At 44.5% G+C, this 27,254-nt stretch overlaps 2 protein-coding genes across 4 annotated transcripts in view; both read right to left on the bottom strand.

The window, feature by feature from the left end:
- Positions 1-27,064, bottom strand: part of GLB1 (galactosidase beta 1) — a 63,761-nt gene extending 36,697 nt beyond the window's left edge. Inside the window, exons 1-3 of one of the 3 annotated variants that reach the window (XM_075921843.1) lie at positions 26,934-27,064; positions 7,609-7,778; positions 203-353 (exon numbers count right to left, since the gene is read on the bottom strand). In XM_075921843.1, the coding sequence (XP_075777958.1) occupies positions 203-353; positions 7,609-7,778; positions 26,934-27,005 (393 nt within the window). In that variant the 5' untranslated portion in view covers positions 27,006-27,064. Of the gene's footprint in view, positions 1-202; positions 354-7,608; positions 7,779-9,695; positions 9,790-10,269; positions 11,819-26,933 lie in introns of those variants that run through there. The other 2 variants (XM_014572899.3, XM_075921844.1) reach the window with 2 other exon arrangements.
- On the bottom strand, positions 17,499-27,061 carry TMPPE (transmembrane protein with metallophosphoesterase domain). The gene is made up of 2 exons (XM_075921845.1): positions 26,934-27,061; positions 17,499-21,451 (listed from the first exon to the last, which is right to left on the bottom strand). Exon 2 carries the CDS (start codon positions 21,362-21,364, stop codon positions 20,045-20,047), a length of 1,320 nt encoding a protein of 439 aa, XP_075777960.1. The 5' UTR covers positions 21,365-21,451; positions 26,934-27,061; the 3' UTR covers positions 17,499-20,044.
- Positions 27,065-27,254: the final 190 nt, after the last annotated feature.

Genomic DNA, 27,254 nt, shown 5'->3' with positions numbered 1-27,254 from the left:
ATTTAATCAGCTATCACATAACTGTACATATTTTACCAATTAAGTACTAGTAATTGGCGAACTGTATTATCCAACACCATATTAAATTATCACTATTTAAGGACAACCCCCCTTGTCCTTAAATGATATTGGAAATCACTTAAGTAGGACTTGAACCCACAATTTTTAGTATTCTAAATGAGGAAGTTTAAATTCAATTTACCATGTCCCATTCTGCGCAGATATATGGTCCGGCTCTTAGTATTACCAACAAGCCAGTCTCATTAGCCAACTTCAGGAAATATTCTATATCTCTGTCATCAGAGAAGTTATATACACCTGGTTCAAATTCATGATAATTCCACGGAACATACCTATGAAGAAAACACCGTCCATAAGAAGTGATTTAAATTAAAATGAAAAAGGAACCCCCCAAAATGCCCCCTTAATCCAGTGCCCAGGAAACAGACTATATCTGCACCTCAAATTTACAGTCCTATAAAGATGTTTTTATTTCTAGACTAATGGAATTCAAACATGAATTTGGGACATAGCTCCTGTAAGGCATTCTAGAAACTGAAGGTGCTAGGGCTAGCACCAAGTAAAATCAGACACTCAGAAGGGAAAGAGATACCTCCATTTTTCACATAGTAATGTACTTTTCCCACATATTTCTTCCTTCCTAACAACATCAATGTAATGAAGTACATTTAAAAGAAAAAATAATTCATTGTGCATCCTCACAGCTTCATAACCCTGAAAAGCCATTGTGAAACAAAAGTCAAGCAGAAAGCCTCCTATAGCACTGCTATTGTCTAGGATTTTTTTTTTAAGGTTAAAATTTTTTATGGTTTGTAAAACAAACCAAGAGAACAATGCAGTACCAATAATACCTTTTATTGAGAGAAGAAAAGCCAGAACCAGTGCATGTATGGATTACATAAGTTTAAAAAATTATATAAGACAGACAACATATAGAAATTTCCAGCAACATCAAGCATTTTAATTAAGAGTTATCCACAGGTGTTCAGATGCTAAAATAAAACTTCATCTTGTGTTCATATACATTTGTTCTCAGATTTGTAACACAAGGGAAGAATCTGCACAATTTTCTGTGCAGCCAAGATCCATCCTTTCAGCTTTGGGAAGTAATTTTAATTTCCTTCCCAATCTAGCTATAATGTTTCCTGTATCCTTATTACTTGGCTCTTCTATAGTCTAGGATTTGAATATGAATGGAGTCAAGTTCAATGTTAGCTTTGTTTTCTTGCCTAGATTTGAAAGGCTAGGGAGATGCAAGCTGACTGCTTCCAAATTATATAGGATCATTAAAGCAGACAATTAAAATTAATAAAAAGCTACATGCTTACTTTTAATTCATCCCACAAATTAAAGCCACTGAAAGAACACATACCACTATTGACATCGTGATCAATCAATGTTTTTTCCACCCCCCACAATTTACCTTGTCGCTACTTCTGCTGAAAACGGTTCTTTTGCTATCTACATTAAATTACTTTGTCATTGCTTAGACCATTGTTTCTCAAACTGTGGGTCCTGACCCCTCTGGGGGTCATGAGCAACTTAGAGGGGGGTTGCAGCAACTTAGAGGGGGGTCACGGTATGGCAAAGTTTGAGAACTGCTGGCTTAGACTGTTCTATATGAATTGGAGAACAGCAGCACATTCTAGCTTTCTGTTCTATGTTCTCTCTTCCAGTTGCCTACGAAGTGGGGGAGTCACTTTACAAACCAACAGAGCAACATTAAAGGCCTTAAAAGGCAACAAGAGTTTTTACAAAACTGGAATTATTTTATTTTAAGAATATCTACATTTTTAAAAGGACTGAAACTTAAAGAATCTAAAGGCAGCTGTTTCTTAGAGAATGAGTTTCCAACTGGTACAAACATACCTGCCCACCAGCTAACAAATTTAAAAAAACTATTATTTTAAATATTTCTCATATAAATTCAAAGCAGCCAACAATATCTCTTGGTTCTTCAAAGAAGCCTTTTTGCTACTAATTTCTCTTGGTGTAAATATCTGGCTCCATCTAGTGGTTAGTTACTTAACCACTTTCCAAAAAAAAAACCAAACACACACACCACACCTGTAGTCTCAACCGAGGATTTTTAAATTCCTATTACTTACGGTGAAAACACCACTATAAGAGACATTGTCTTATTGGTCAATATTTCTCCAACACATGAATACACATGCCACCTTCCCTCTTCTTCATGATTATCTAACAACCCTTTGGCAACTACACCAACAGTTAACAGTACACAGAAAGGCAGTTTAAGAAAAGTATTTTAGCTGTCTTTGAATACAGCTAGAAACAAGGATCATGGACACTGTATGGTTAGGCAGCTCTCCATGGTGGGCCAGTGATCACACAGGAGAGTCTGAAATAGTCATAAATGAAGATAGGACCTTTTAAAACTTTTGACTATGGGGTTACTAGTCTATATTTCAACGCTTCCCACACTTCCACTCCTGCACACACCACTAAAAGTTGAAGTATCAGCATCATTATAGCATTCATTTTTAATCACTTAATTGGGAAGCACATCTGAAGTTTTATCATGAAGATTTAAAGCCTTAACTACAGGACCAGTCTACCTGCAAGACCAAGGTGCTCTCTTATGTCCTGTTGTCAGTGTTTACAGGTGGGAGTTGCACTAATGGTCTTCTACTTAAATCCTCTGTCTTCTCTGATAGCCTCAGCCAGCAAACTGGCATAGTCATAGTCAGGATGGACAGAAAGGATTGGCTGGCCATTTTTGAAGGGAGGTAGCAAGGAATGAGGGGAGGGAAGGGGAGGGAAGGAACAGGGCTGGGAGTGGAAACAGGATCCACAGCAGTGGAGCAGGGAGGAGGAGGGGCGCTCCTGCGCCAGAGGTAGGGTTGCCAACTTTCTGAATGCAGAAAAACAAACATCCTTGCCATGCCTCCATCACCCTCTTCCTAAAGCCACATCCCTTCTCCAGTCCCCTTCCAATCCCTTCTCCAATCCTCCATCCCCTCTCCTGTCACACATACACTCCCCCGCCCCCACTCATTTTCACTGTGCTGGGCAGAGGGCTGAGGTGTGGAAGGGGCTGAAGGCTCTGGGCTGGAACCAGAAATGAATGAGAATCTCAGAGTGTGTGTGTGTGGGGGGGGGGGGGGGAAGGAATATAACAGGACTCCGGGCTGGGCCAGGGGGTTGGAGCACAAGGGGGCAGTGAGGACTCAGAGTAGGGGTGCAGGATCTGAGGTAGGGCTGAGGGCAAGCAGTGCTGGCTCCACACTAGGACTAAGGAGTTTGGAGTATGGGAGGGGTGCAGGCTCTGGGAGAAGTCTCAGAGTTGGGGTGGGGGATTGGAGTGCAGGAGGGATGGGGGGGCAGGCTCTCGGCAGTGCTTGCCTTGGGCAGCTCCCAGAAGTAGCTGGCATTTCCCTCTGGCGCCTAGGCTTAGGTGTGACTATTCAGCTCTGTGTGTTACCCCTGTCTGCTGGTGCAGTCCCTGCAGCTCCCATTGGCTGTGATTCCTAGCCAATGGGAGCTGCCGAGTCAGCACTTGGGTGAGCTTAAGAGCCTCCCCTCCCTCCCATTGCCATGCCTCACATGCCTCAGCCTAGGAGCGGGATGGATATGCCAGCCACTTCTGAGCGCCACATGGAGCCAGAGCAGGAGAGGGAGCATGCCTTTGCCCACAGCACCATCAACAGGACTTTTAATGGCCCGTTCAGCAGGGCTGAGAGGAGCTACCAGGATCCCTTGTCTACTGGGCTTTCTGATCAAAAACTGGCGGCCTGGCAACCATATCCGGAGTGGTCACCTGACTGGTTGTCCAACTGCCCCCCTACAATGTGCTTCCCTCTATCTACTCCAAATACTGTTGCCTCTCTCCCGCAGCCCCGCTGGCTCTCAGCCAATCAGGTAAGATTCAGGCAAAACCTACACATGGTGCCTTCTTTGGCAGGTTGCCCTGGGCCACCATCTGGACCATCCACCTCAAATGCGAGCCTGGAAGAAAATGATGTGACCCCATACATGCTGATTCCAAGGGTGCTCCAGAGCTCAAGCACCCACCCAAAAAGGGGGGAGAAGGGGAACTCAGCAATCGCAGTGCAAGATTAATTTTTTGTGGGCCATGGTGCCTCACGGCTCATGGCTCTGCCCACCTCTTTTCCTTCTCAGCCTCCTCCCACTCCCATCCTCACCTAAGTGTTATAAATTGTATCCAGAAAATCCTATGAAAGTTTGCACACGTAAAGTAGGAGCAAACATGCAATCTTGTATAGGAATGAATGGAAGTTGAAAGCTAAAATTAAAAAAAAAATATCAAAAAACTTTTTTGAAAGACAATATTTCTAAAAGCGCATCAAAAGATTAAAAATAATTTTAAAAGTGCACCAAAAAGTCAAAAATAAAGGTTTAAGCTAGCAATTTAGGAGGAAGATTGGAGGGCTACGTACAAGTCAAATTAGTTGCTAACTGTTAGCCATCCAATCTTCCTCCTGAATTGCTAGCTTAAAACTTTATTTTTGACTTTGTTGGACTTTTTTTTAAATTATTTTAAGTCTTTTGGTGCGTTTTTAGAAAAAATGTTTTAAAAAATTTTTTTGTATATACATACAGGCAGTCCCCGACTTACGTGGATCCGACTTATGTCGGATCCGCACTTACGAACGGGGCTCTCTCGCCCCGGAGCTCGCAGGCAGCGGTCCCGCCACCTCGACCTCAGGGGCGAGAAAAGCTGCTCCCGGTGCCCCTGGTCTGCTGGGGACCGTCCCCAGCAGACCAGGGACACCAGGAGCAAAGCCGCAGCCACAGCGGGGTCCCGCGCCTCTGAGGCTTTGCCAAAGCAAAGCCTCAGAGGTGTGGCACCCCGCTGCCGCTTTGCTCCCCGTGTCCCTGGTCTGCCTGGGGGCGGGGGGGCGCAGCTAGTGTGCTCTCCCCCCCCCCCCCCCAGCAGACCAGGCTTTTGTTGTAGACCCTGGGGCAGAGCAACTGGGGCGCTGCCGGTTGGTCCCGCAGTGCCGCTCTGGGGCACTACTGGCCCAACCCGGCAGCACCCCAGCTGCTCTGCCCCAGGCGTCCCCAAGTCAGCCGCTGCTGAAACTGACCAGCGCTGACTACAGGAAGCCCGAGGCAGAGTTGCTCTGCCCCGGGCTTCCTGGAATCAGCCGCTGATCAGTTTCAGCAGCAGCTGACTGGGGACGCTTGGAGTTCTTAAGTTGAATCTGTATGTAAGTCAGAACTGGCGGTCAGTTTCAGCAGCGGCTGAATCTGGACACCAGTTCCGACTTACATACAGATTCAACTTAAGAACAAACCTACAGTCCCTATCTTGTACGTAACCCGGGGACTGCCTGTATATATTTTTTACTTTTCTCTTTTTGGTCTTAAATCTAGTGTGTTTCAAGTAATAAAAACTCCAAGGTTCATTTTGATATCCTTATATATTTTGAGGTAGACTTTTACACAAAAATTTTTTGCACTAGGTATTTACATTTGTAATTAAAAACAGCTGTTGTGTTTAAGGCAAGGGTCAAGTAATTGAGGTGATCGATCAATAGTTTGGTTGGTTAAAAGGAGGGAAGGTTAGTTAAAAGGACAAACAGTGTTGCCCATTAGTTTGTTTGGATTGATTTTGATCTCTACGCCTTCTACAGAACGTACTTGACTGAGTGTCACAAATGGTTGAGCTGGCACAAAGTACTGAGAGCCAAGGTTCACAATTGCTCTATCCACCGTGGTCCCTTGTAGTTTGTGGACAATGGCTGCATAAGCGTGGATGATTGGAAGCATTCACCGCACCACCAAGCAATATCCAAAATTCGCTTGAAATTGACGTGATTGGCTCGATGATGTGCTTTCTGATATCACCTTCGAATTCAATTTCAACTGTGGAGATATCGGTTTCATGAATTTGGTTGCGGCAGAAGTAGGGCCATATTATATTTTGCAATTTTGCCGTTGACCAAGCCTTTTGCTTGGTCAACATTGTACAGAAGCATAACTGTAGTGCCCAGATGTATTACAATTATTAGGCCCTACTGCCAAAAATTCAAACATCTATGCCTGTCATGTAAGCAACTAAGTACATACTCACCACCTATTAATTGGTGGCTTTTGGGAGTTGCTTAGCACCCACAAATTCAAATATTAAATGTTTCATCATCTTTGGAAAACCCTCTTTATTATTATATACATAAATGTGTCCAAGAAAGAGTATTACCTGTTCCACCTTGTCTCTCTCACTTTAATCTAAGTTTGAAAATTCCGGTCCAAATATTGATGGTGAAGAGCAAGTATTGAAAAATAAAACTCTTAGCTTGTGGCATTCCACATAAATGTTTCTAACATCTTAGTAATATACAACAGAGTAAACTCACCTCCCCTTTAAGTGTTGAAGTCTAGAATCTAGATCCCTGGCTCGCTCTTAGTGTGACATCTGAACTTCCTTTCTACTGCTGTACCACAGATTCACTCTGGAGTCTGCCCTACTTCAAATTTTCTAAAATGTTTCATATTTGTATATTATGAGACAAGGTTTTTTTAACTGCGGGAAATGGCATCATACTGAGAACATAACTTATTATAGTTAAAATACCCCACTTTATCTCTAAGCATGTGATTATTACTTTCAGTCTCCTACTCAAACTATGACACCTCTAAACTCCCTGTAAAGTGGGCAACTGTTATCCAAATTTACAACGGGGAAAACCAATACAAGTTTATATGCCAATACTATGTCAGAGCCAAATACCAGAAAAATCAGGAGAACCTGAATTGCAGTTCTGTGTTCACACCACTAGGTCTCACTGTTCTAAGCCCGCTGAAAGCTTTGGTAAACAGACAAGCTGTGTAGTGTCAAACTGTCAGCTCAGATGGGAGGAAAAAAGTTCCAGACATGCAGTCACTCCCCACTGAGTAGTGTGTGCCTGCAGGCTGTATGCTAGAGGATCACAATTTATCTCAACTGCTAAGTTGTAATACAAGAAGAGGAGCAGAGTAGATAGAATTCAAATAATAGAGAGTGCTGTAGAGTAGCGCTCAAACGAATGCAATTTTCTATGGAAGTGTTTCGGTTTGCAGGGAGATCAGGATCCTCAAGTTCTCACTACAAATGATCCCCGAAACTGAAAGCAAAACCTTGACAAGCCAGCAATTCTCAAGCAGCCTTAACCTAACACCTCATCCCTTGGCTTAGGACTTTCACAGGTCTTAGCCCACTTCTGTGGGCACATTTTCTTTGATCCTTGCCATATCTAGGATGAAGGCAATACCAGCCAAGAGGGACAGACCAGAATATGGAGTAAGAAACACATGTGCACAGCTGCCATTTACTCCCTTCCAGATCAACACTGCTCATTTAAAATGGACACATTTGCATTAAACAAAAATAAAAATCCAGCCTATAGTCAGATTGTTTCCTTTTATGAAAGACATGCCCCATATCTCAAAACACAGTTTTAAGTGGAACATCTGTCAGCTCAGCTACATGTTCACAATGCTCCTGGATTCTCTAGAGTCTGGCTAACAATAATGTAAAAGAGGCTGCCTTGTTCAGCTTGCCCTCCTCTTCCCCCACTGTTCTGGTTTAAGACTTCTCCTAACAAGTCAAAAGCTACTTACGTTTGAATAGCATCAAGCCCTGCCATCTTCATCTTCAACAGACGGTCTTTCCAATAGTATCGAGGCACACGGGAGTAATGAATGCTGCCCGAGATGTAGCGGAATGGTTTCCCATCCTTGAGGAAGTAGTTGTTATTATAATCGATCCCAAAACTCCTTGGGGATGCATTCTGTGAATCAAGATTATCAGATGTGAGCTTCAACCTCCATGAAAAGGACAATAGTTTTCTGTTAAAACACCCTGCTTACTAAACTCTTCAGTCCACTAGATCTCTGGCAAGTTCAGAAGCCCAACCGGTTGTGATGTCACCATTTTTGGACTGCTTGTCCCATTTGGTGCAATCTGATCCACTTCAAGTAGGCAAGATGTGCTCTTCTGTAGGACTAGACTTAAGATCTTTCAGTATTATTTCAAGAGACTGCGTCAGAGGCTGATAAACCATCCCATCCCTCTCCTCCATTTTGCAGCAGAATTTTAATATGAATCTCCCAAAAATTGCTCCCAACACATGCCAAATAAACCGAGCTAAGTAAGACCAAAAGAACCATAGCAGACATGTAGGCCAGGCAGTGATGGCAATAGTTGCTGCACTGAAGTGGTTTGGTTTTTCATTGCCTTACACCCTGGACTGTTTTACATCTGCTTGGTGCTTGGTACATCCCTACGCAGAAGAGCACTCCTGATGAGAAAGCAGCATTCACACTTGCCATGGCAAAACTTTCGTTGGGAGTAGAAGAGTTAAGCAGCCACGAACAACAACAGTTTTGTTAATCAACTGCAAGTGTAGACAAAGCCTATGTTATCTGAAGGGTTTAAGAGCTTAGTCTACTATATTTTTGAGAGAGTTTGTCAGTCTGTTCAAGAACTCCTCCTAAACAGAAAGAGCTGGGACCACCCCATTCAGCGTACAGCTTCCTCTTCATAATTTAAAGCAAGGGAAGGGTTTGGTTGGGCCAGGAAAATGGGATGTGCCTGGAATGGGATTGTTTCTCATAAAACCAAACAGAAAAGAGACAATCTCTAGGCAGGTAAAAGGGGCTGACTTGGGGCACCCGCCTCCCCCATCCAGGACTGCCCCAAGACTCCCACTCCCCATCCCCCAGATGCCCTTTAGAGGTATGAGGGGTATGTGTGGCTGAAGCTTTACCTCCTGCCCACCCCCGATTCATATGGAAACATTGCTGGCTGCTCCCCTTCGTCCGAGAGCGAGGGGGAAGCATACAATTTGCTGCATTCCTCACTCTGGCTGAGGACCCCACTGGGAAGACAAACCTGGACTTGCCACATCCGAGGGACATGGACCCTTGCCCTTGGCCCCAAGCTGCTGCAGTGACAGAGAGTAGGATAGTCCTCTCTCCCCCCCAGAGCAACCTGCATACTGAATCTCTCATCCTTATCCCCCACCCCAGAACAATGATTCAAATGAAGCATGCACATTTTCATTTTATTAAAAAAAAAAACCCAACCCAAAATTAATTGAGTTGAGGAGTCAAGTAACACCGGGTAAACCTTCTAGTTTCTAATAAGTGGAAGACTGTTTAGTAGCCAAGGCTCTTAAATCTCCATTAGTCTCTATATTTAAAAAAATAATCACTTTTCAGTACCGGTAAAGGAAGGAGAGTTATTCAGACACATGGGGGAAAAAAAGACTGCAAATTTCTGCCAAACAACATAAAAACAGCCATACTGGGTCAGACCAAAGGTCCATCTAGCCCAGTGTCCTGTCTGCCTATAGTGGCCAATATCACATGCCCCAGAGGAAGTGAACAGAGTAAGTAATCCTCACACGATCCCTCTCCTATCATCTATTTCTAGCCTCTGACAAACAGACGCTAAGGAGATATTATCTATGAAGTTAGAAATGTAAAGCAACATATATTGCAACCAAACCCCTACATTATAATCCAACACAATTAACAAATTCCCATCAGCTCTAAATGTAATATTGGACACTCCTATAGTTCCTTCCAGCTGAGGATCTCAAAGCAATTTACAATCAGCAAACTAAGGTTCAACACACCCTCGTATGTGTCCATTTGGCAGATGAAACAACTAGAGCAGAGCATTAAGGGCCAGATTCTGATACCTTAACTCCATAAATGTAGGTTCACTCTTCAAGTGCTTCCACTGACTTTAGCAAGGTGCAATCCAGCATCCAGAGTACTGGAATCTTGACTTGAAGTGACTTGGCAAAGACTGATTCCACAGGAAGTCATTGGCAGAGGCAGAAACAGAATCCAGATTATTCTTCAATCCTAGACTTATGATTTTAAAGGGCTGCTGCACTTTACATTTTGTAAAAATTGGGAGGAAAGGGGGGGAGGAATCAATTAAAAAGTATTTTTAAAATCATGAACCCTTCTGCATTGAGAATCTGAAAGAGAAACTGGCTTCATGCACAAGAATGAAAGTAAAATCAGCATCATTCTCCAAGCAGAAAGAGTAATAAACTGACCAATGAACTGGATTTTTATAATTGTAACATTTAATAATCTAAACTGTTATTAGTACCAAGATAACAGTAATATGTTGAAGATACATATTTGTAAGTTAACAGTACACTTTAACCATTACATAGAAGCCTTCTTGTTCCCACATACTCCTAGTTCCTGCTTTCAACCAGATGTTTTGCATGACAGTATTGTTTTTAAGTCACTCACCCTCAAGCACGACCTTTGCACATTTCCACATATGCACACAAAATCATCTTCAGCTAGCATCAGGTGGTAGGTCAGAAGTCAAAACACAAACTGAAAAAATAAGCAGCATACTTGTCTAAATGAAACAGACCTTCTAAATTGGGTGAATTCAATACAGGTCAGAGGTGCCAGCCTACTTTAAATTCTAGATGGGTGAACCTAAGTCAATGTAAGACAAAACACTCGTACCTTCAACTGAGAGAGGGGCCAAAGACCCTAGTAAATAGATTAGAAAAAAAACAAATGTTAGAACAGGAAAGCTGGGGGAGATTAAAAACCAATGATACTGGATGAGGGCACCCAGTTGCAAACTCTTAACCCCAACAAATAGTCCACAAAGGGATCAGTGGAGACCACCCAGAGGAATTCAGCCCAAGTGTGTGACACAATTAAGGAACAGAAGTAGGTTCCACAGCCAGAGAATACATCCCTACTGAACTTCTACCTCCCAGACTGATGGATGGCCATCCCAACCAAGGCCAGAAGAAGGTAAATGAAGGATCACACAACTACAGAGGAGGAATCCATAAAAGAAAAGATTTGGGGAAAGTACAACCAGCACCTCAGCTGAAGGATCTGCAGGAGGTAGAAAAAGGGTCTGTTGCAGTGGAAGTAGGCATGTGCGAAAGTTGCCCCTACAACACAAAACAGGATGTGCGCCAGTCAAAACCACAGCTTCACATGTGGAGGAAACCAAAAGCATTGGTGTGGATACCCAATAAATTCTTAACTTTAGTAGGCTTGAGGGAAGACTGAAAGAACTGGGCTTGTTTATTTTAGAGAAGAAAAGACTGAAGGGGGGACATGATGGCACTTTTCAAGCATCTAAAAGGGTGTCACAAGGAGAAGGGAGAAAAATTGTTCTCCTCAGCCTCTGATGATAGGACAAGAAGCAATGGGCTTAAACTGCAGCAAGGGAGGTTTAGGCTGAACAACAGGAAAAACTTCCTAACTGACAAGGTGGTTAAACACTGGAATGAATTGTCTAAGGAGGTTGTGGAATCTCCATCACTGGAGATATTTAAGAGCAGGTTGGACAGACATGTATCAGGGATGGTCTAGATCAGCAGTTCTCAAACTTTTTGGGCTCTGGAGCCCTTTACACATGTGTAAACATTTATGCGGAACCCCAGAGGTCCACTGATTGTATGTGTTGTACCTATTGATGTTTCCAGATTGTCAACCTCACAGAGCCCCTGGAGCTCCATGGAGCACAGTTTAAGAAACACTGGTCTAGATGGTGCTTGGTCCTGCCGTGAGGGCAGGGGACTGGACTCGATGATCTCTCGAGGTCCCTTCCAGTTCTAGTGTTCTATGATTTTCCAAAAGTTACTTCTAATCTCCTTCCTATTGGCATTTGGCTTCAGGGTTCCCCAACAAGCAAACCCTCTCCAATCAAGCAGTACCAATTCCTTTTTTACTGTAGTTTATGTTTTAATATTCTCCACTGCACCTATCAGGACATGAAGGACCATAGTATAAACACTCAAAGTATATCTTGAGAGAAAGCTGTATCCAGAACTGAAGGAAATGAGAAGGAAAAAGAGAGTTGGAGGGTGGGGGGAAATGAAATCTGGTTTGCTGGGGGTAGGGGAAGGAAGAAAATTAGTTAAAAAGGTGCACTCAATAGGCAGGAATAACCTGGAAACTCAGAGTGTTGAGGGATTATGGTATGGGAGCATGAGAGAAAGAAGCCTAAGGACTGGCTTTGCCCTGCTCCCCCACTATTTGGCAGGTACTTTGGAAACTCTACATGTCACTATTTAGAAAACAACCAACCTTCTAGGAGCCCAAGGTCTATACAGAAGGTAGAACAGCTCATTAAATGGGTATGTTATGCAACATGACAGCAAAGAGAACTAATGCAATTTTAAAACGGCCACACAAACAGCATGTCATAGACCAAAAAGGTAACAATCAGCACGGCTCTGGTATGATAGTCCCTGGAATAGGTTAGAGGAACACTACTAGAAGAGGAAAGAGCCTATTCACATAAAGTTACCATGGGGTGGGAACTTACAGTGCAACAGCTCTGATCGGTTGAACCACAGGTTCAAAACTCCCTTCCCTTATTCCCATGAATGTTTAAAAAAAAAAAAAGAACACATGCCCTTCAGCTTTGGCATACCTCTGCATAGCACTTCTCTCCAGTCCCCGCCATAGTGAGTATGGCTTGATGTGGGGTGGAGGCAGGAGAGAGGGGTAGGAAATGTTGTGTCACAGGAAGTTATATAATTTTGGTCCCTGTTCCCTGAGTAGCAGCATAGGGCACTGAGCTCCAACACTATTTTCCACAGGCAATGATGATTTAAGTTGATGTCTCACTCTGGAGGATATCAGAGGCACAGACAATACAGCTGCTACTGGTTTCCTGAAGCCACACAGACCCATATTGCCAATCAAAGTCATGAGGCATAGGGAAGAAATAAAGCTGCCATCCCTAGCAATCACTGAGGAAGGACTGCAGAGTACCTGCATGAAAGTTTCATCAATATCTCTCGAAGGATAAAAAGGACTTCCCTATGCACAAAACCAAGGTGTTCCTCATGTACCTAGCCCAGGGGTGGGCAATACATTTTGCCTGGGGGCCACTTAAAATTTTTTGAAGTAGTCCTGGGCCGCCCCAGAAGGGGCAAGGCTACTCCACCCCCAGACCATGATTGGAAGACCATGATCAGGCCAACCAGGGTCTGGGGGTGGGGGAGCGTGGGAAGCCTCCCATCCTGCAAGGAGCATGTGGCACTTAGAAGTGCCGCGGGCTACTCGCAGGGCCGTGGCAGGGCAAAGGAAGCTTCATGCAGCTCCCCAGCTTTCAGGCCCTAATTGGCTTGGGGGTGAGGGAGCAGCAGGGCCTCCATGGGCCAGATCCACCCACTTGGCAGGCCGGATCCAGGCTGCAAAGGCCCGTTTGCCCACCCCTGCCCGAGCTTAATCTTACCGGGCAAGGAGATAACAACTCTACCTATGTTTGTTGTACTGCTGCTTCCTTTTGTATGAGCAAATGGGAAGTCAACATCTGTGTCTTGTTAAGTTGGCATCAGGTCCCATCTTTAAACTTAAACGTAAAGAGAAATGAACAGACTTACCCAAGTTCCCTTCCCCTCCATCAGGCTCATCAATACTCACCCGGCTAGACTGTGGCAGAGACTCTAACAGGTCCTAGCTTGCGGCATGGCTGGAATCCCCTGCTGGGTCTCTGCCCCACTACTTCCTCCCCACTGTACATTGGGGGTTTCCGTCTTGGGTTCCTCTGAGGTATCCACAAGGTGCTGGTGGAATCTCTGTCACGTATCATCATCAACCACCATGGGCCCAATGCCCACTGGTGTCTGATGCCTCTCTCACTATTTCCTTCCATCTTTCCCTGTCCAGTTCAGAGTGGCTTAGTTTCTGTAGACTAGCTCCACACCAATCTACTATATCATCTACCCATTCTCTGTGGGATCTGGCCTTTCCTATTAGGAACATCCATTATGCCAAATACCAGAGTCTTGACTTTTTGCTTGTTGTTCATTCTGCAGATATGCCCAAATAGCTGTAACTTTTGTTGTATAACCTTCTGCAGTAGGTTCTCTTTTGGCTGTACCTTCCTATATAATTCCTCATTGATAACCTTCCACATCCATCTTATTCTCAGGATCTTTCAATAACAACTCCTCTCGAACGCCAATATCCTTCTCTTCAAAACTGTCTATCACCCATGTCTCACATCCGTACAACATACTGCTAAATACACACATTTTCAAGACGCTCAGCTTCATTCCTAAGATAATCGCTTTACTTTTCCAGATCTTATCCATAGCCTTCCAACTCACTCTTGCTTTCGCTATTCTAGTCACTATTTCTTTCCTACAATCTAGATCATACATCATGTTGCTCCCCAAATATGTGAACTTCTCTACATTATCTAGTTTGATCCTATCTACACTGATCTTCCTTCCTATTTCCATATCTCCAAATACAATTGTCTTTGTTTTATTGATATTCATACTCAGTCCATACTGCTTCCCCTCATTTAGCACCTGCACCATTCTCACTAACTTTTCTGTCAAGTATGGCATGCAGTAACGTGGAGAAGCAGTAGGCCTGAGGCACAGTACCAGAGCTATTGAGGTACTCACTGGCCTTGTGGTGGTCCTTGAAGTTCCTGAGCTTTCACACAGCCTGATTGCTGATCCCAGTTGTATCCCTCTGCAATCTGATTGCAGATGTCCATGTACCTATAGCAACCATATCCTCTTCCCCCTCACAGGCCCAAAATATCCAAAGCACCTCTGTCTGTGTGGGGCCAGCAGTGTCGATCAGGCAATTGCACCCAACAAGAGGCGCTAGGTGTGTTTGCCAATGTTGGCACTCAGCAAAAGACATTTAAACAACATGGAGAGCATTCCATAGAAGTGAAAGGGCCATAGAAGTGAAAGGGGCTACTTGCATGAATTACACGTGCTAGAGCGTTTCCAGGCTCAGAGCCTGTGTCAGCAGAAGAGTAAAGCAGCAACTCATCACGTATTTTAGAACACAAAGTCTAAAGACTCATCCTCAGAAGTGGATACTTAATCTCAACACACCAGAGAATGCTCCAAATTAGCACCTGTTTGAGGTGGGTGGGGGACCTGAGTGGAATGATGCAGCTGTTCATTTGCAAACTGCACCTCAATTCACAGAGATCCTTGAACAGTCCAGGGATGGAAACACCTAGCGTATGTCCCATGGGGGAAAACATGCCTCAGCACCACCACCAGTAAACATTATCAACATGCCTCAAGTGCAACGCTAGTGCCAGAGACACAATTTCAGAATTACCATGATAATTAAACTAGGACTGAGAACCTGGGCACAGTAACAATGTTCCACTATCCTAGTAATAAAGTTATGAACAAGGACAAAAAAACTGTTAAGAGGAACATTAGGGTTCCAAAGTCAACCACTCAAAAGCAAGAAAGTGACAGAGTTAAGGTTGCTCCTTACCTATCCAACCTTAATTTGACCCTTAGGTATATACATTATGATAAAGTCTTAAATTACAGGATCATATACAATTTTTCCCACATTTCCTTATTTAACAGTTTTTGTTTGTACTTTTCTTTTAGCTTTTTTTTAAACCTTACACTGAAAAACAATTCCATCATACAGAACTGGTCGGCATGTTTCCGACTACCACCACCATCCCAGATTATCAGCAGGGTTGGGACTTTTAGCGTCACAGAACTCTGTCACTTGAGCAAGTGGGTTAATAGGTACCTTTAAAAGCTGTTATCTATGTGGCCCTGCCAGTAGATGGGCTAGACACACATTCTTCCAGTAGAATTCAGTCTGCTACATAGCAAAGGAATGTCAAGACACAGAAATAACGGGGATTCAATTCCAGGTTCTTTAGGAGGAGCACCAAAGAATTTGGTGGACAGGCTCTCAGATCCCTACTGAGCATATGCAAACAGATTTTCAGATACTCAGAACTTGGCAGAATTTAAGCACATTTTCATAAGAACAGTAAAAGGTACATTGCTGATACCATCAAATTTTAAGACCTTGTACCACTAGCATAGAGGTGCTAGGATTTCTCAGAAGAACAGTTATACAAATTTTTAAAAAACATTCTCTAAAAAAATTCTGCCTCAGGCAGATCAGGGCAATGGCAGGCAATTTTAACTAATGGTGGTATCACCCATGCCATGTGGATTAACTGCAGTTAAGTTTATATGTTTAAAGAGGACCTGCCTTTTAGGTCCTGATTCCATAGGCATAGCATTTCAGTCCATGGAATTTTTCTTGCAGGATACAGCCCCTGCCAGATCATTAATGTGTCCATGTTTACCTGCCTCTCCTACGGTTTACCCCCGAGGCATGGTAAGAGGATGTAAGCATCATTTTTATGACCATCGTACATCATATGATCCAAGTTCAGGCACAATACATCGAACAACTTCATTAAAAACGGACTCCTGCTCAGCCTGTCTTCCCCACTACTGCTCCAGTACAAAATCCAACTAAGAACCTCATGCATTTTGCTCTTCCTGCCCTTGTAACCTCCCCATATTTAATATTCCTCATCACATTACATGACTGATCTCCCCAATCTCATTGCACTGGACTCACTGTCGCCAGCCTAGATGTTCCATGTTGCACACAGGTGACCTTCCTTTTTTCACTTGCACACAGGAATATCAAAACTCCCTACACAGAGTGGCCTGGACGCATGGTACAATGCTTTGCATTTGTGCCTTATTAAACTTAATTGCTGAACTAAAATTTTTTTCAACTTAATCCCTGAACAGAGTATGATCATTACAGAAGACGCTTGTCTCCACCATGGACAATATCAACTTTTTATTAATTGCGTGGAGCAGTAATAATCTTAGCATTCAGTGCATTCATTACATCAATACTATGACTTAAAAATAGGCATGCTGATTCTCCAAGGCATATGGTTTTATATTATAATTTTCACAAAGTGATCATAAGTTTTGGGTATGCTGCAAATGGTGCTCAAAGTACACTTTTCAATCATTTTGCATTCTAGTAGAAATCAAAATAAAAAAATATTTAATTAAATCCCAGAGCAATCACCATTAAAGACAACAAAAACAGATGAAAAAGAAAGTTAATAAATAAGGCATAAAGCTTTTAGATCCTCCTATCAGAAAAGTTATGCTTTCTATTGTTATACAGGCATTCACACAAGGTCAAAATGTTCGTACAGTACAATTTAAAATCACTGGCTTCCTGAAGGGGTCAATCCTCCAGACTGATTTTTGTACACATTTGCATTATCTTGGAAAGGGCTGGAGGAAAACAGAGCTAACTGACATTTCAGGGCTCACTGAAGGCTTGGCTCCATTATGAGGTGGATAGACGCCATGGTGATCAATTTAGCCAGTCTAATACAGACCAGTAAAATCAAACGCCGATCTCTGTCAACTCTTGTATTTAACGAAACGAGATGAATAAGGAGAATCGACAGGAGAGTTTTTACTCACAACCGCCCGCAGTGTGAACCCTGTAAGTAGATCTAGATTTCATGAATTTGAGTTACGCTACTAGCAACTAAAATTGCATAACTTAGATCAACCTGTCCTTGTAGTGTAGGCCTGCTCCCAGAAACTAACAACGAAGCAAACGCCTCTGCCTGCCTCCAATGGAAGGTTCTTAGCTACAGAATTAGGATTATTGCCAAGTTGCACAGGCTCAGTGTGGCCTAGAGAGAATGCGCTACCAAGTTGGAGACATGGATTTTAACTCAGGTCTTTCACTGACAACAAGAACTGGAGACTATCACTGGGGGCAAACTCGTGGTGGTCAGGTAGCAGCAACACCAACTCGGCCTAGGAAAGAGCAGTCATAAGGCACACACACAGTGGATATGTGGGGCTCTGTTTGTGTTTTGAGCTCTTCAGATGAAAGATGCTGCATAGATACAAAGCATTTTGTGAAGGTGCAGTGTATTTAGATACTGGGAAACTAGAGAGCAGTGGTTCAGTGGTTACGGTGTTAGCATGGGACTTGGATTCAATTCCCCTACTCTGCCACGTTTCCTCTCTTCCTCATCTGCTAGAGCGTCTTTATGCTCAAAGGACTGGTGTGAGGAAGATAGTGAAATGTTTCAGATGCCGTTTAAATGGACACAAAAAGATGACCACCTTTTTCCAAAGCGCAACAATGAGGGGTCTTGACGCCAGGAAATCTACACACATACAGAAGTTAGAATCCCTAGAAGTTAGAAGTTAGAACTTCAGAGTTACAAACTGAGCAGTCAACCACACAACTCATTTGGATGCAGCAGCAGACACAATTATGCAACAGGAGAAACCAAAAATAGAAAATTCAGTACAGTACCACGTTCAATGTAAGCTACTAAAAGATTTGAAAAGGCAAAGGAAACTTTCCACACTTGTTTCATTTAAATTAAGTTGGTTCAACATAGGGAATGGTTAACCAGTTATGGTGATGTTTACCAGTTACAGTTAACTGGCGGGAGCTGGAGCAGCCCCTGCCCACACCATGGGCAAAGGTGCTCCAGCTGGAGCATGTAACATTTAACTGATCAAATGGGATTTTACATCCCTTAACACAGAATTTTTCCTCTGCATAGTGAAGTTTCACAACTGCATGAAATCAACGTTCAATTGTAAACTTCTGAAACTTTGTGCAGAATTATGAACATTTCAGAATTACGTACAACCTCCATTCTTGAGGTTTTCATAACTCTGAGGTTTACTGCAATGCTATTTAATCCAATTCCGGTAAAGGGAAAATATTAATTTACAAACTAGATTACTTTAAAGTAAGTTCAAAATTTCAAGTACCTTTCCCGTCAGGCACAGCTGTTTTATTTGTATATTCTCTCTCTCTCCATTTGTTGGGTAAAAATCTTATACAAACAGAAAGGAGAAATTAACTATACAATGGAAAGAAATTACAAACTAAATCTACCTCAAGGATACAAATGGGGGAAAAAAAGGTTTTTTTGTTGTAGTTATTTCAACTATAGATTTTAAGGCTATGTCTACATTAGAGCCCTTACAGCAGCACAGATGTATTGATACAGCTGTGCCGCTGCAAGATCTCCCATGTAGCCACTTTATACCAATATGAGAGAGCTCTCCAATGGGCATAATTAAACCATCTCTAAAGAGCAGCTGTAGTTATGTCAGCAGGAGAGTATCTGCTGCAGACATAGCACTCTTCATACCAGCACTTCCGTGGTGAAACTGTCAATCGGGGGCAGGGTATTTTAATCACACCCTTAACTGACAAAAGTTTTACTGATAAAAGTGCTAACACAGACACTCTCACAAAGGTCCTGAACACTCAGAATGAAATGAGAATTTGAGCTAATAATGCCCCTTTTATAAGCCCTTTATTAAACACCCACTAGATAAATTCTATACTTCGTCACTATAAAAGTCTCTCAAATTCTTATGATTTGGATTGTTGATCTAGATTTTACAGGAGCCAATACAGAGGGACGCCAGCCCTCCAGGACTGTCTTGTAGTCTAAAGGAACTAAAGTTTTAATTGATCTTTAATTAAAAGATGGGTCATATAATAAAATCTCCAGGAATAAATCCAACCAAAATTGGCAACCCTAGCATGGATAACTTGCTTCACTAGTGGTTTTGCAGTAACATCTATAGGTCCCAACTGAGATCAAGGCCTCAGAATACAAAACAAACAGAATCCTTGCCCTTTCCTCCCCTTCCCCCTTCAATTCCTAGAGTAGGAGTCAGCAGGAATCAATAAGCCTGAATGAAGACTTTGTAGAGCACACGGGGGAAAATTTACATCAGTTTTACCACATCTCCCAGTGGACAAACTGTGCACCATTAGGAATTAGGCAGCACTCCATCAGATGGCAAGAATCAAGTAGAATGTGAGCCAATGACAGATTACAAAATATTGAATACACACAGTAAGCAAACTTAAAATGAAACACCAATGCCATGGCGATAACTTTTCAATGAGGCATCTTAACAGCACAATGAACACATCTAATTGACTTATGGATCACTTCCAGTCATCTGTCATGGGTGTTTGACAAGCCTACAAGATGGTGGAAGAAACAGTGCTATCTGCAGAAGGAGCAGCATCAGCTTACAAAGCCAAGTCCATCGCTGCTCTAACCTCACCAACTTCCCCAGTGTTATATCGCGGATGGACTTGGCTCAGGGACTTGTGCATATCAGAGTCAGTTCTACTGGCTGATAGAAGATACAACATTTTCAAGCTGGCAAACCATTCAGGGAGAGCGCAGGATGATCTCCGTTATTTCAGCTCTGCTACCCAGCCTCATTGGAATTCCATAATACATAGTCCCCGGGCTGACATATATGAAAGAGCTCTGTCCCAATTTATACAAGCCAACGAAGAAGGGATTCAGTAAATAGGCACCAGCATTCAGAGGGAATATTTGCCCACCGTGAGTGTGGCCAGAAAGGACCAAGTTTATGTCTGGCCGTTCATGGAGAGCCCATTTTGCAGCCAATGGCTGATGAGCCAGAAGTACTATTGCATGATCAGCACTACAGTTACTTAAAGCTTTTTTTAAATCCATGCCGTGACCAGAATAGCGCAACATCTGAGCTTCAATATCATCAACGCCAGCCAAACAGAACCAATCAATGCTGCTCCTTGGAGAAGAGATCTTCACATTCTCATTGTGGAGTGGACGAATATTAAATGACTTCAGCAACTCAAACCAATTGTTGACATCAGAAGTATAATACTCATGGTTTCCAGTGACAAAGTAAGTTCCCAATGGGGAATTAAGCTCACTAAGAGATTCGACAGCAGGGCGGATGGCCATCACTTCAGAATCCGATAGATCACCTACAATCACAGTGATATCTGGTTTTAAAGCTTTGACCATCTTCACTACCATTCCAAGTTTAGTCTTCCCTACAGTGGGTCCCAGATGGATATCGCATATCATCACCACCTTTAGGCCATCCATGGACAAAGGCAGTTTGTGAATAGGAATCTCCACTGTGGTCACTGCAGGAGGTTGGGAGGCATTCAACAACCCAACAGTAGTCAGTGCAATTGTTACCATGACAGCCAGAATAGGCTTAATCATAGTTTTACTACTCTTATGGACACCACTTGTCTGAGCACCCCTCCTGATCAAGAGCTTATAAACTTGTTCTACAGTGCCCAAAGCAAAGAGAAAGAAAACAAGGATTATATAGGCTCCTAGACATGTGTAAGAAGCTAAGGAAAAGAAACTGGGCTCTTCTGCGATAAGAAACAACAGTGTAAAAAAGCTTGAGTGTGCCAAGGCTAGAAACATGAGTACAGCTATTTTCCATGGCATGAAACAATAGGAGCTGGCAGCTGAAAGCCTGTAGAATGTGGTCACTATACATCTCCAGATATAAAGAGAACCTATGAACATCAGTGCATTAACAAACAGTGCCATCTGTAATCTCTGCAGCCACCTCCGTGTACTGAATTCAAGTCGCTCTGCCAGGAAGGTCCGGGATATCATCATGAAGACGAAGACAACACCAGCAGCCACTGTAGCCTTTGCTTCAAGCGGCAATTGCCTGAAGGAGATCATCTCTACCAGTCCCTGCACCTTCCTGTTCTATAGAAGTTTCCAGTAGGTAAGAACGTGGTTGTGAAGGGACTTCTTGGTCAACTTGGCCTGCAACCAGGAACCAGCATCAGCTTTTTTATATTAGACATAAAATCCCCTTTTCCCAGGCTAGAAACCAGACAGAGGCGTTATCCACCATCTAAAGCCCAGAACACCAAGGCTGAGGAAGAGACAACTGTCACTATCAAGGATAGCTATAAAATGTACATTAACTTAGAATAGCTATGATCTGAGAACCCAGTCCTGATCTCTATACCTCATCTACCCTCAAGGTTCCCAGATAAGTTATAACAAAAACCTATGAATGATAAAGCAGTAATACAAATTCTCATAATTCTGGCATATTGTTTCAAATCACACAGTTATGATTGCTTTCCAAAAACCAATAAAATATTACCAGACCTTGTTTACTCCACAGAAGAAACACAACTATAGTTAATACTTTGCATTCACTACCTAATCTACTTCCCATGCACAATAACCTTGGAAAATTGAAGATGGTGCATCATTAAGACACTTCTCTACACCCATAACACAGAAACTCTTCTAAGAATCAGTAAGAAAAAAAAAGCAAAAAGCTACAAACATAATCTTTGATCATACAAATTTTCTCTCAAGTTGCGACGTCTGTTTCGCAGCTTAGCGAATTATCCCTCCTAAGCCAGCAGCATGGTTATTCATGATGCGCTGGACACTTTTCAACTACTCCCCTTTTAAAAGGGGCTCTACACATTTTGATATGGTTCCGCTCTCACATAAACAAGAATACCAGGGCTTCCAATTTTTTGTTTTTATTTTATGAGTTTGTGTATTCGTGTCAGGTCAGTTTGTAGTCTCGCTCTGAGAAATCAAATTATTCCAGAAGTTTATTTTAAATATGGGTGACAAACTAAAATAGTGTTTTTTCCCCAGTGACCCATGGTGGTGACTAAATGAATATCAGAATGATGATATAGCCATCAATCATTCAGTTCCAGGCTTCAGCCATTCAGTATCACTGGAGCATAAACATAAAGCATGAAAACTACTTCCTCCATCTCATCCCATACTTCTGCTCCTCAGAGAAACTGTAAGGAAAAATAATACATGCACATCAAAAATCCCTTTAAAGCAGCCTTGAATAGTTGCTCAGAGACGGGAAATATAAAGGCCTGCACTTTCAAGGTGACAGTGTACTCATTTATGGCAAACAAGTTTTGAAAGATAGTTTAAAGCAACATTAATTTAGGGTGTGTGATGTAGTGGGGATTGTGTTCACTCTCTTATGTGATGATTCCCTCATTGCAACCCCGTGTGTGCGCCTCAGTTTCTTGGGCACTGCACCAGTGTCAGAGTGAGGATAGAAATCTTCAGGGCCAGCTTTAGGCCAATTCGCCCAATCCCCCAAATCAGGCCCTGCACCTAAGAGGGCCCCTGTCAAGTTACTGGATCTTGAGGGGAGCAGCCAGATCACTGATGCACCCATAGGTGGGGGGTGTTGGCCCCAAAAATGGTATAGAAGTGGCCCATGTGAGGTATTGAATAGAAGCTTACTGTCTGATAATCCTATGTACGCTGTTCATGTGTTTGTATAATGTCTGTGTGTGCAACTATTAGCATGTAATGGTATGGATACTGAAGATTTCCCTGCATGTGGTTGAGCATTGGGCAGGGCCGGGCCTGTGGACGTGCTAATTAGCGAGGCCCTGTGGGACAATGGCTCTCAATGGGCCAAGGACACCTAAAGAATGGGGGCTGTCACCTGAGAGCTGCCAGCAGGGAACACAGAGATTGGCCTCGGGCAGTTGACCTGCTACAGCCAAGAAGGGACCAGGATGGAGGGATAAATAGGCCATGTGGTCAACGCCATCTTGTTCTCAGCTCAGCACTTCATCCCAGAGGCAGCATTGCAGGGATCGAAGAGACCGGAAGACCTGTGGACCCATCCTGATGGTAGGATGTGCAACAAGGACTTTTAAACCAGCAGCTGTAATATCTCTGCTAGAGCCTGCATCGAGAACTGGGAGATTCGGTGCATGTAATGTAATATTCTTTAACAACCTTACTCTCATGCTTTTTTTTCTTGTGATAATAAACGTTTAGATATAGATTCTAAAGGATTGGCTCGGCGTGATTTGTGGGTAAGATCCAGAGGGTAAATTGACCAGGGATCTGTGGCTGGTTTCTTGGAACCGGACAGGACTTGTTCGGGGTAGGTGGGATTGGGTGCTAGGACCCCCCGCCCCCCACCTGTGTATAGGCCCGGGGCCATCTGGGGCATGGATATTGCTGGGGTGTCGGAGGGGTTTTGCTCATGAGGCTTCAGGTAGGCTGCTGAAGAGCTGTGTGGGACTGGTTTGTGGCCTGTTTGGAAAGGTCACCAGTCTGGGGACTGTAAGAAGCCCCGGATTTGAGCAATTCGCCCTGAGCGGACGCCCTCAGCTGTGCCCAGACACAGCCCGGTCCGTCACAGCCCCGCACCCTAAAGCAAGTGGGCCCCGTGCCCGAAAGCCGGAAGTGTGCTGGTGTGCCAGGCATGCTGCGGGAGGGGCCGTTGGCCCCAGAGAAGGAGCATGGGGGCTTCCCTGCGCTGCAGGAGAGGTGAGTTGAGCACAGGGGTTTCCCTGCGCCCCGGAGGGGGAGCTGGCCCTGGGGTTTGGCGGGAAGGTGGGACTCTGCCCTGAGCTGGGACCTTAAAGGGACTGTGACTCTTTTTTTGTGTGCTGGTTTTTTGTGTGTGGGGGGTTTTTTTTTTTTTGCGCGCTCAACCAAAAATCCTGACTGTCAAAACTGTTCAAATTGGTGCCGCACACGTCCTAAAGCTGGCCCCGGGAATCTTGTGTATGTGCTAAAATGGGGCAGCCTCCCCTCAGTGAGAGCCACACACAATAGCTCAGTCTGTCCTGTAACCTGAGCCTAGGTGGTGGAAGCAACCAGGTGACACCTTGCCCCGGAATCTGAACAAAGGAGTAGGCAGAGGCAGCCTGGAGGGCTGGGACTAGTTGCTGGGTGTGTGAGGTTTTTTGGGGGGGCAGGTTTAGGCCTGGGCAGAAGTCCAGAGCCGTGGCTCTGGGCCCCCTTATCTCCCAAGAGGGACTGTACTGAATGTTCCTGTAACAAGAAACCTTCTGCTCTACTTGGTAGCTGAGAGAACATGGGACTGCGGATGGGGGTGCAGGACCCGGTGATTCCCCCACACTCCGTGACAGGGTGGTCATCAGTCCTTTCCACACGTGTAGTTTAGGCCAGGATTTAGGGAGACTCTGAATCAACATGAGTTTTGGTATGGCAGCTAAGACTTAGACCCCCTCATCAGTACCTTGCAGCTTCCATAAACTAAACCCTTTTATGTGCATTCTGATAACATATTCTCTTTCTCCCCCACCACTAGCAATGTGAAAGGTTAACTGGAACTGATGCTTACCAGTTCCAGTTAATTGGTAACTGGTGGGGATGGAGAAGCTCTCCACTTCCAATGGAAGAGGAGGGGAACGCTGCAGACAGGGGCCTCTCTAGTCGTCTGAGCAGCCCCTGTTCACAGTGGGCCCAGGCATACCGCAGGGGGCTGCTCCAGCCAGGCTAGAGCCTGGGGAAGGGGGGGGCGCCCCTCTGCCCACACTCCTTTTAATCGATTAACCAGTTAAACAATGTTTAACCTGTTAATAAATTAAACAGTATTTCACATCCCTATCCCCCACACTCTTATTTTTAAATCATGAGGTCACCAGAACGACTATTTTAAGTTTTTAATTAATATTTGCTTTTTAAAAATAATTCAAAAAGGTGATGTACTGTGTTACTGACTGTTGTCAGTTTAAACCAACCTCTCCCCCACCTAGAGTCATTCTGTTTTTATTATGTGTTAACTTTATCTAAAATATGTATACATTTAAATGGATGACCATTAAAATAATGCTAAGAGCTTACTTCAAATGCAACAAAACCAAAGGAAATGCTGCCTTACACCTCTTCACTCAAGCCTTAACTGGAAGTACAGCAATTCCTCACTTAACACTATATATGTTTCAGAAAATGATCGTGTTAAGTGAAAACGTGTTATGTGGGGTCAATCTTCCCATTGAAAATAATGGAAAAGGTGGGGGTCGCGTTTCAAGCGGTGGTGTCTGCTGGGTCCCAGACATAAGGTTGAAGGAGAAAGGGGACTGGGTTACAACAGAGAGGGGAGGTGTTTGGCTCTGGGGAAAGGAGGGAAAGGGAAGGGAAGGAAAGGGGGATTGGGTTGGGAGCATGCCCCTGTGATGGGTCTGATGGGACCCGCACTGCGTCTGGCAAGGGGAGGGTTGCTGGGGAATGGCGCAGTGAGTGGCAAACCTTCCGCTACTTTGCAGAGAGGTGAGGGAAGCCCCGCACAGCCACCAGCAACAGACGGGCTGGCAAAATCGTGTTATTCCAGGGTCGTGTAATTCAAAAAATGATCCCTAAAAATAAAATCGTGCTATTGCGAAAACGTGTTAAGTGGACACATGTTAAATGAGGAATTACTGTATTGCAACCACTATAGGACTTTAGCAAGACTGTAACCTGGAATGTGGCTTTGATGCATATCTATATAGAAGGAACAAGTACAATGATAAAGCATATTAAAAATGGTGGGGGAAAAAGTGGATACGCTTGCCTGTTCTCAAACCACACCAGTAAATCATGTTTTCTACTGGGTATGTTGTCGGAAGCTGGCACCATCAGAACAGCCCACAAACCAAACACAAGCAAGGCTGTTAAAGATGTAGAGTCATATAACTCGTCAAGATGAATATTCAGAATCAAAGGCTAAAATAAGGCTAACAAGGGGGCGGCGCTGTAATGACAATTCATGGCTTTATGGGTGAGAGTTCAGAAAGCATTGAGCAGGAAGACAGATCTCTCCCTCACTAAACCCCGTAGCACAAAATCCCTTTGCTGCAAGAAACAGAAGACCCTGCCTCAAACAAGCCCAGAATCACAACTCCATAACCAAGCAAAGAGAAAACTAATGTAGCAGAGTTAAGTAACCTGAATCTGTCCCTTCCAACAAGTTGGCTCCCCACAGCAGCGTCCTGTAACCTCCACAAGCATCAGACAGATTAGTTCCCTTTCGGATGGGGGTATCCAGAGCACTGTTCTTCAAAAATACAGTTGAAACCACAGCAGCAGATTACCCTGCTCCTTCCGCCCCGCCCCGCCCCAGCAGCCCTGCGAGGCAAGGACATCGGGGGCTCAGAGAGCAGAGCCGCCCTCTCTGCCATGCATCCACCCCGTGCACCCCACCGCCTGCAGCCAGCCTTGACGAGGCGCTGGGGGGACTGAAGAGAAGGGCCCCGAGCCGCCCCAAGACGTTTGCAATGTACGTAAAGGGAGGGGACCCAGCCCCCCAAAATCTCCCCAGGGGCTGGGCTGTGGTTGGTGCGTCTCCCTGCTCCCGCCGTCTCTGCAAAGTCTCCGCCCTTAGCCGAGCTCCGCGCCCGCAGAGGTGCCCAGGCCGGTCCCCGCTCCCCCATGCGCCCCGCCAAGGAGCTGGGCCCAGCAAGGCAGCGCTCCGCGGGGAGACACGTACCTCTGCGCCGAGCCCCGCGCCGAGCAGCGCCACCAGCCCGGCGGCTCGCAGCAGCAGCAGCAGCAGCAGCATGGCCGGTGTCTGCCCCAGCTGCAAGCAGACGCCGAGCCCCGTCCCGTGACTGCCTCGAGTCAGCTGATTGCCTCAGTGTCCCGCCCAGCTCCCCGCCTCTCCCAGCCGCGCTCGCGGGCCCTGCGCCCCGGCCCGGGGACTGGTTGCACCAGGCGCGGCCCTGCCGGCTCCCGCACAGAACAAAGCGGATGGGCCCCAAGTAGGGGGGGCCCCAAAACTACAGGGACGCTCCTGCAGGCACGGGGGGGG

The sequence above is a fragment of the Pelodiscus sinensis genome, chromosome 2 (assembly GCF_049634645.1).
Source record: "Pelodiscus sinensis isolate JC-2024 chromosome 2, ASM4963464v1, whole genome shotgun sequence".
NCBI classification, from domain to species: Eukaryota; Metazoa; Chordata; order Testudines; family Trionychidae; genus Pelodiscus; species Pelodiscus sinensis.
Note: the sequence above shows the minus strand (reverse complement) of the source record. Positions and strands in the feature narration are given on the sequence as shown.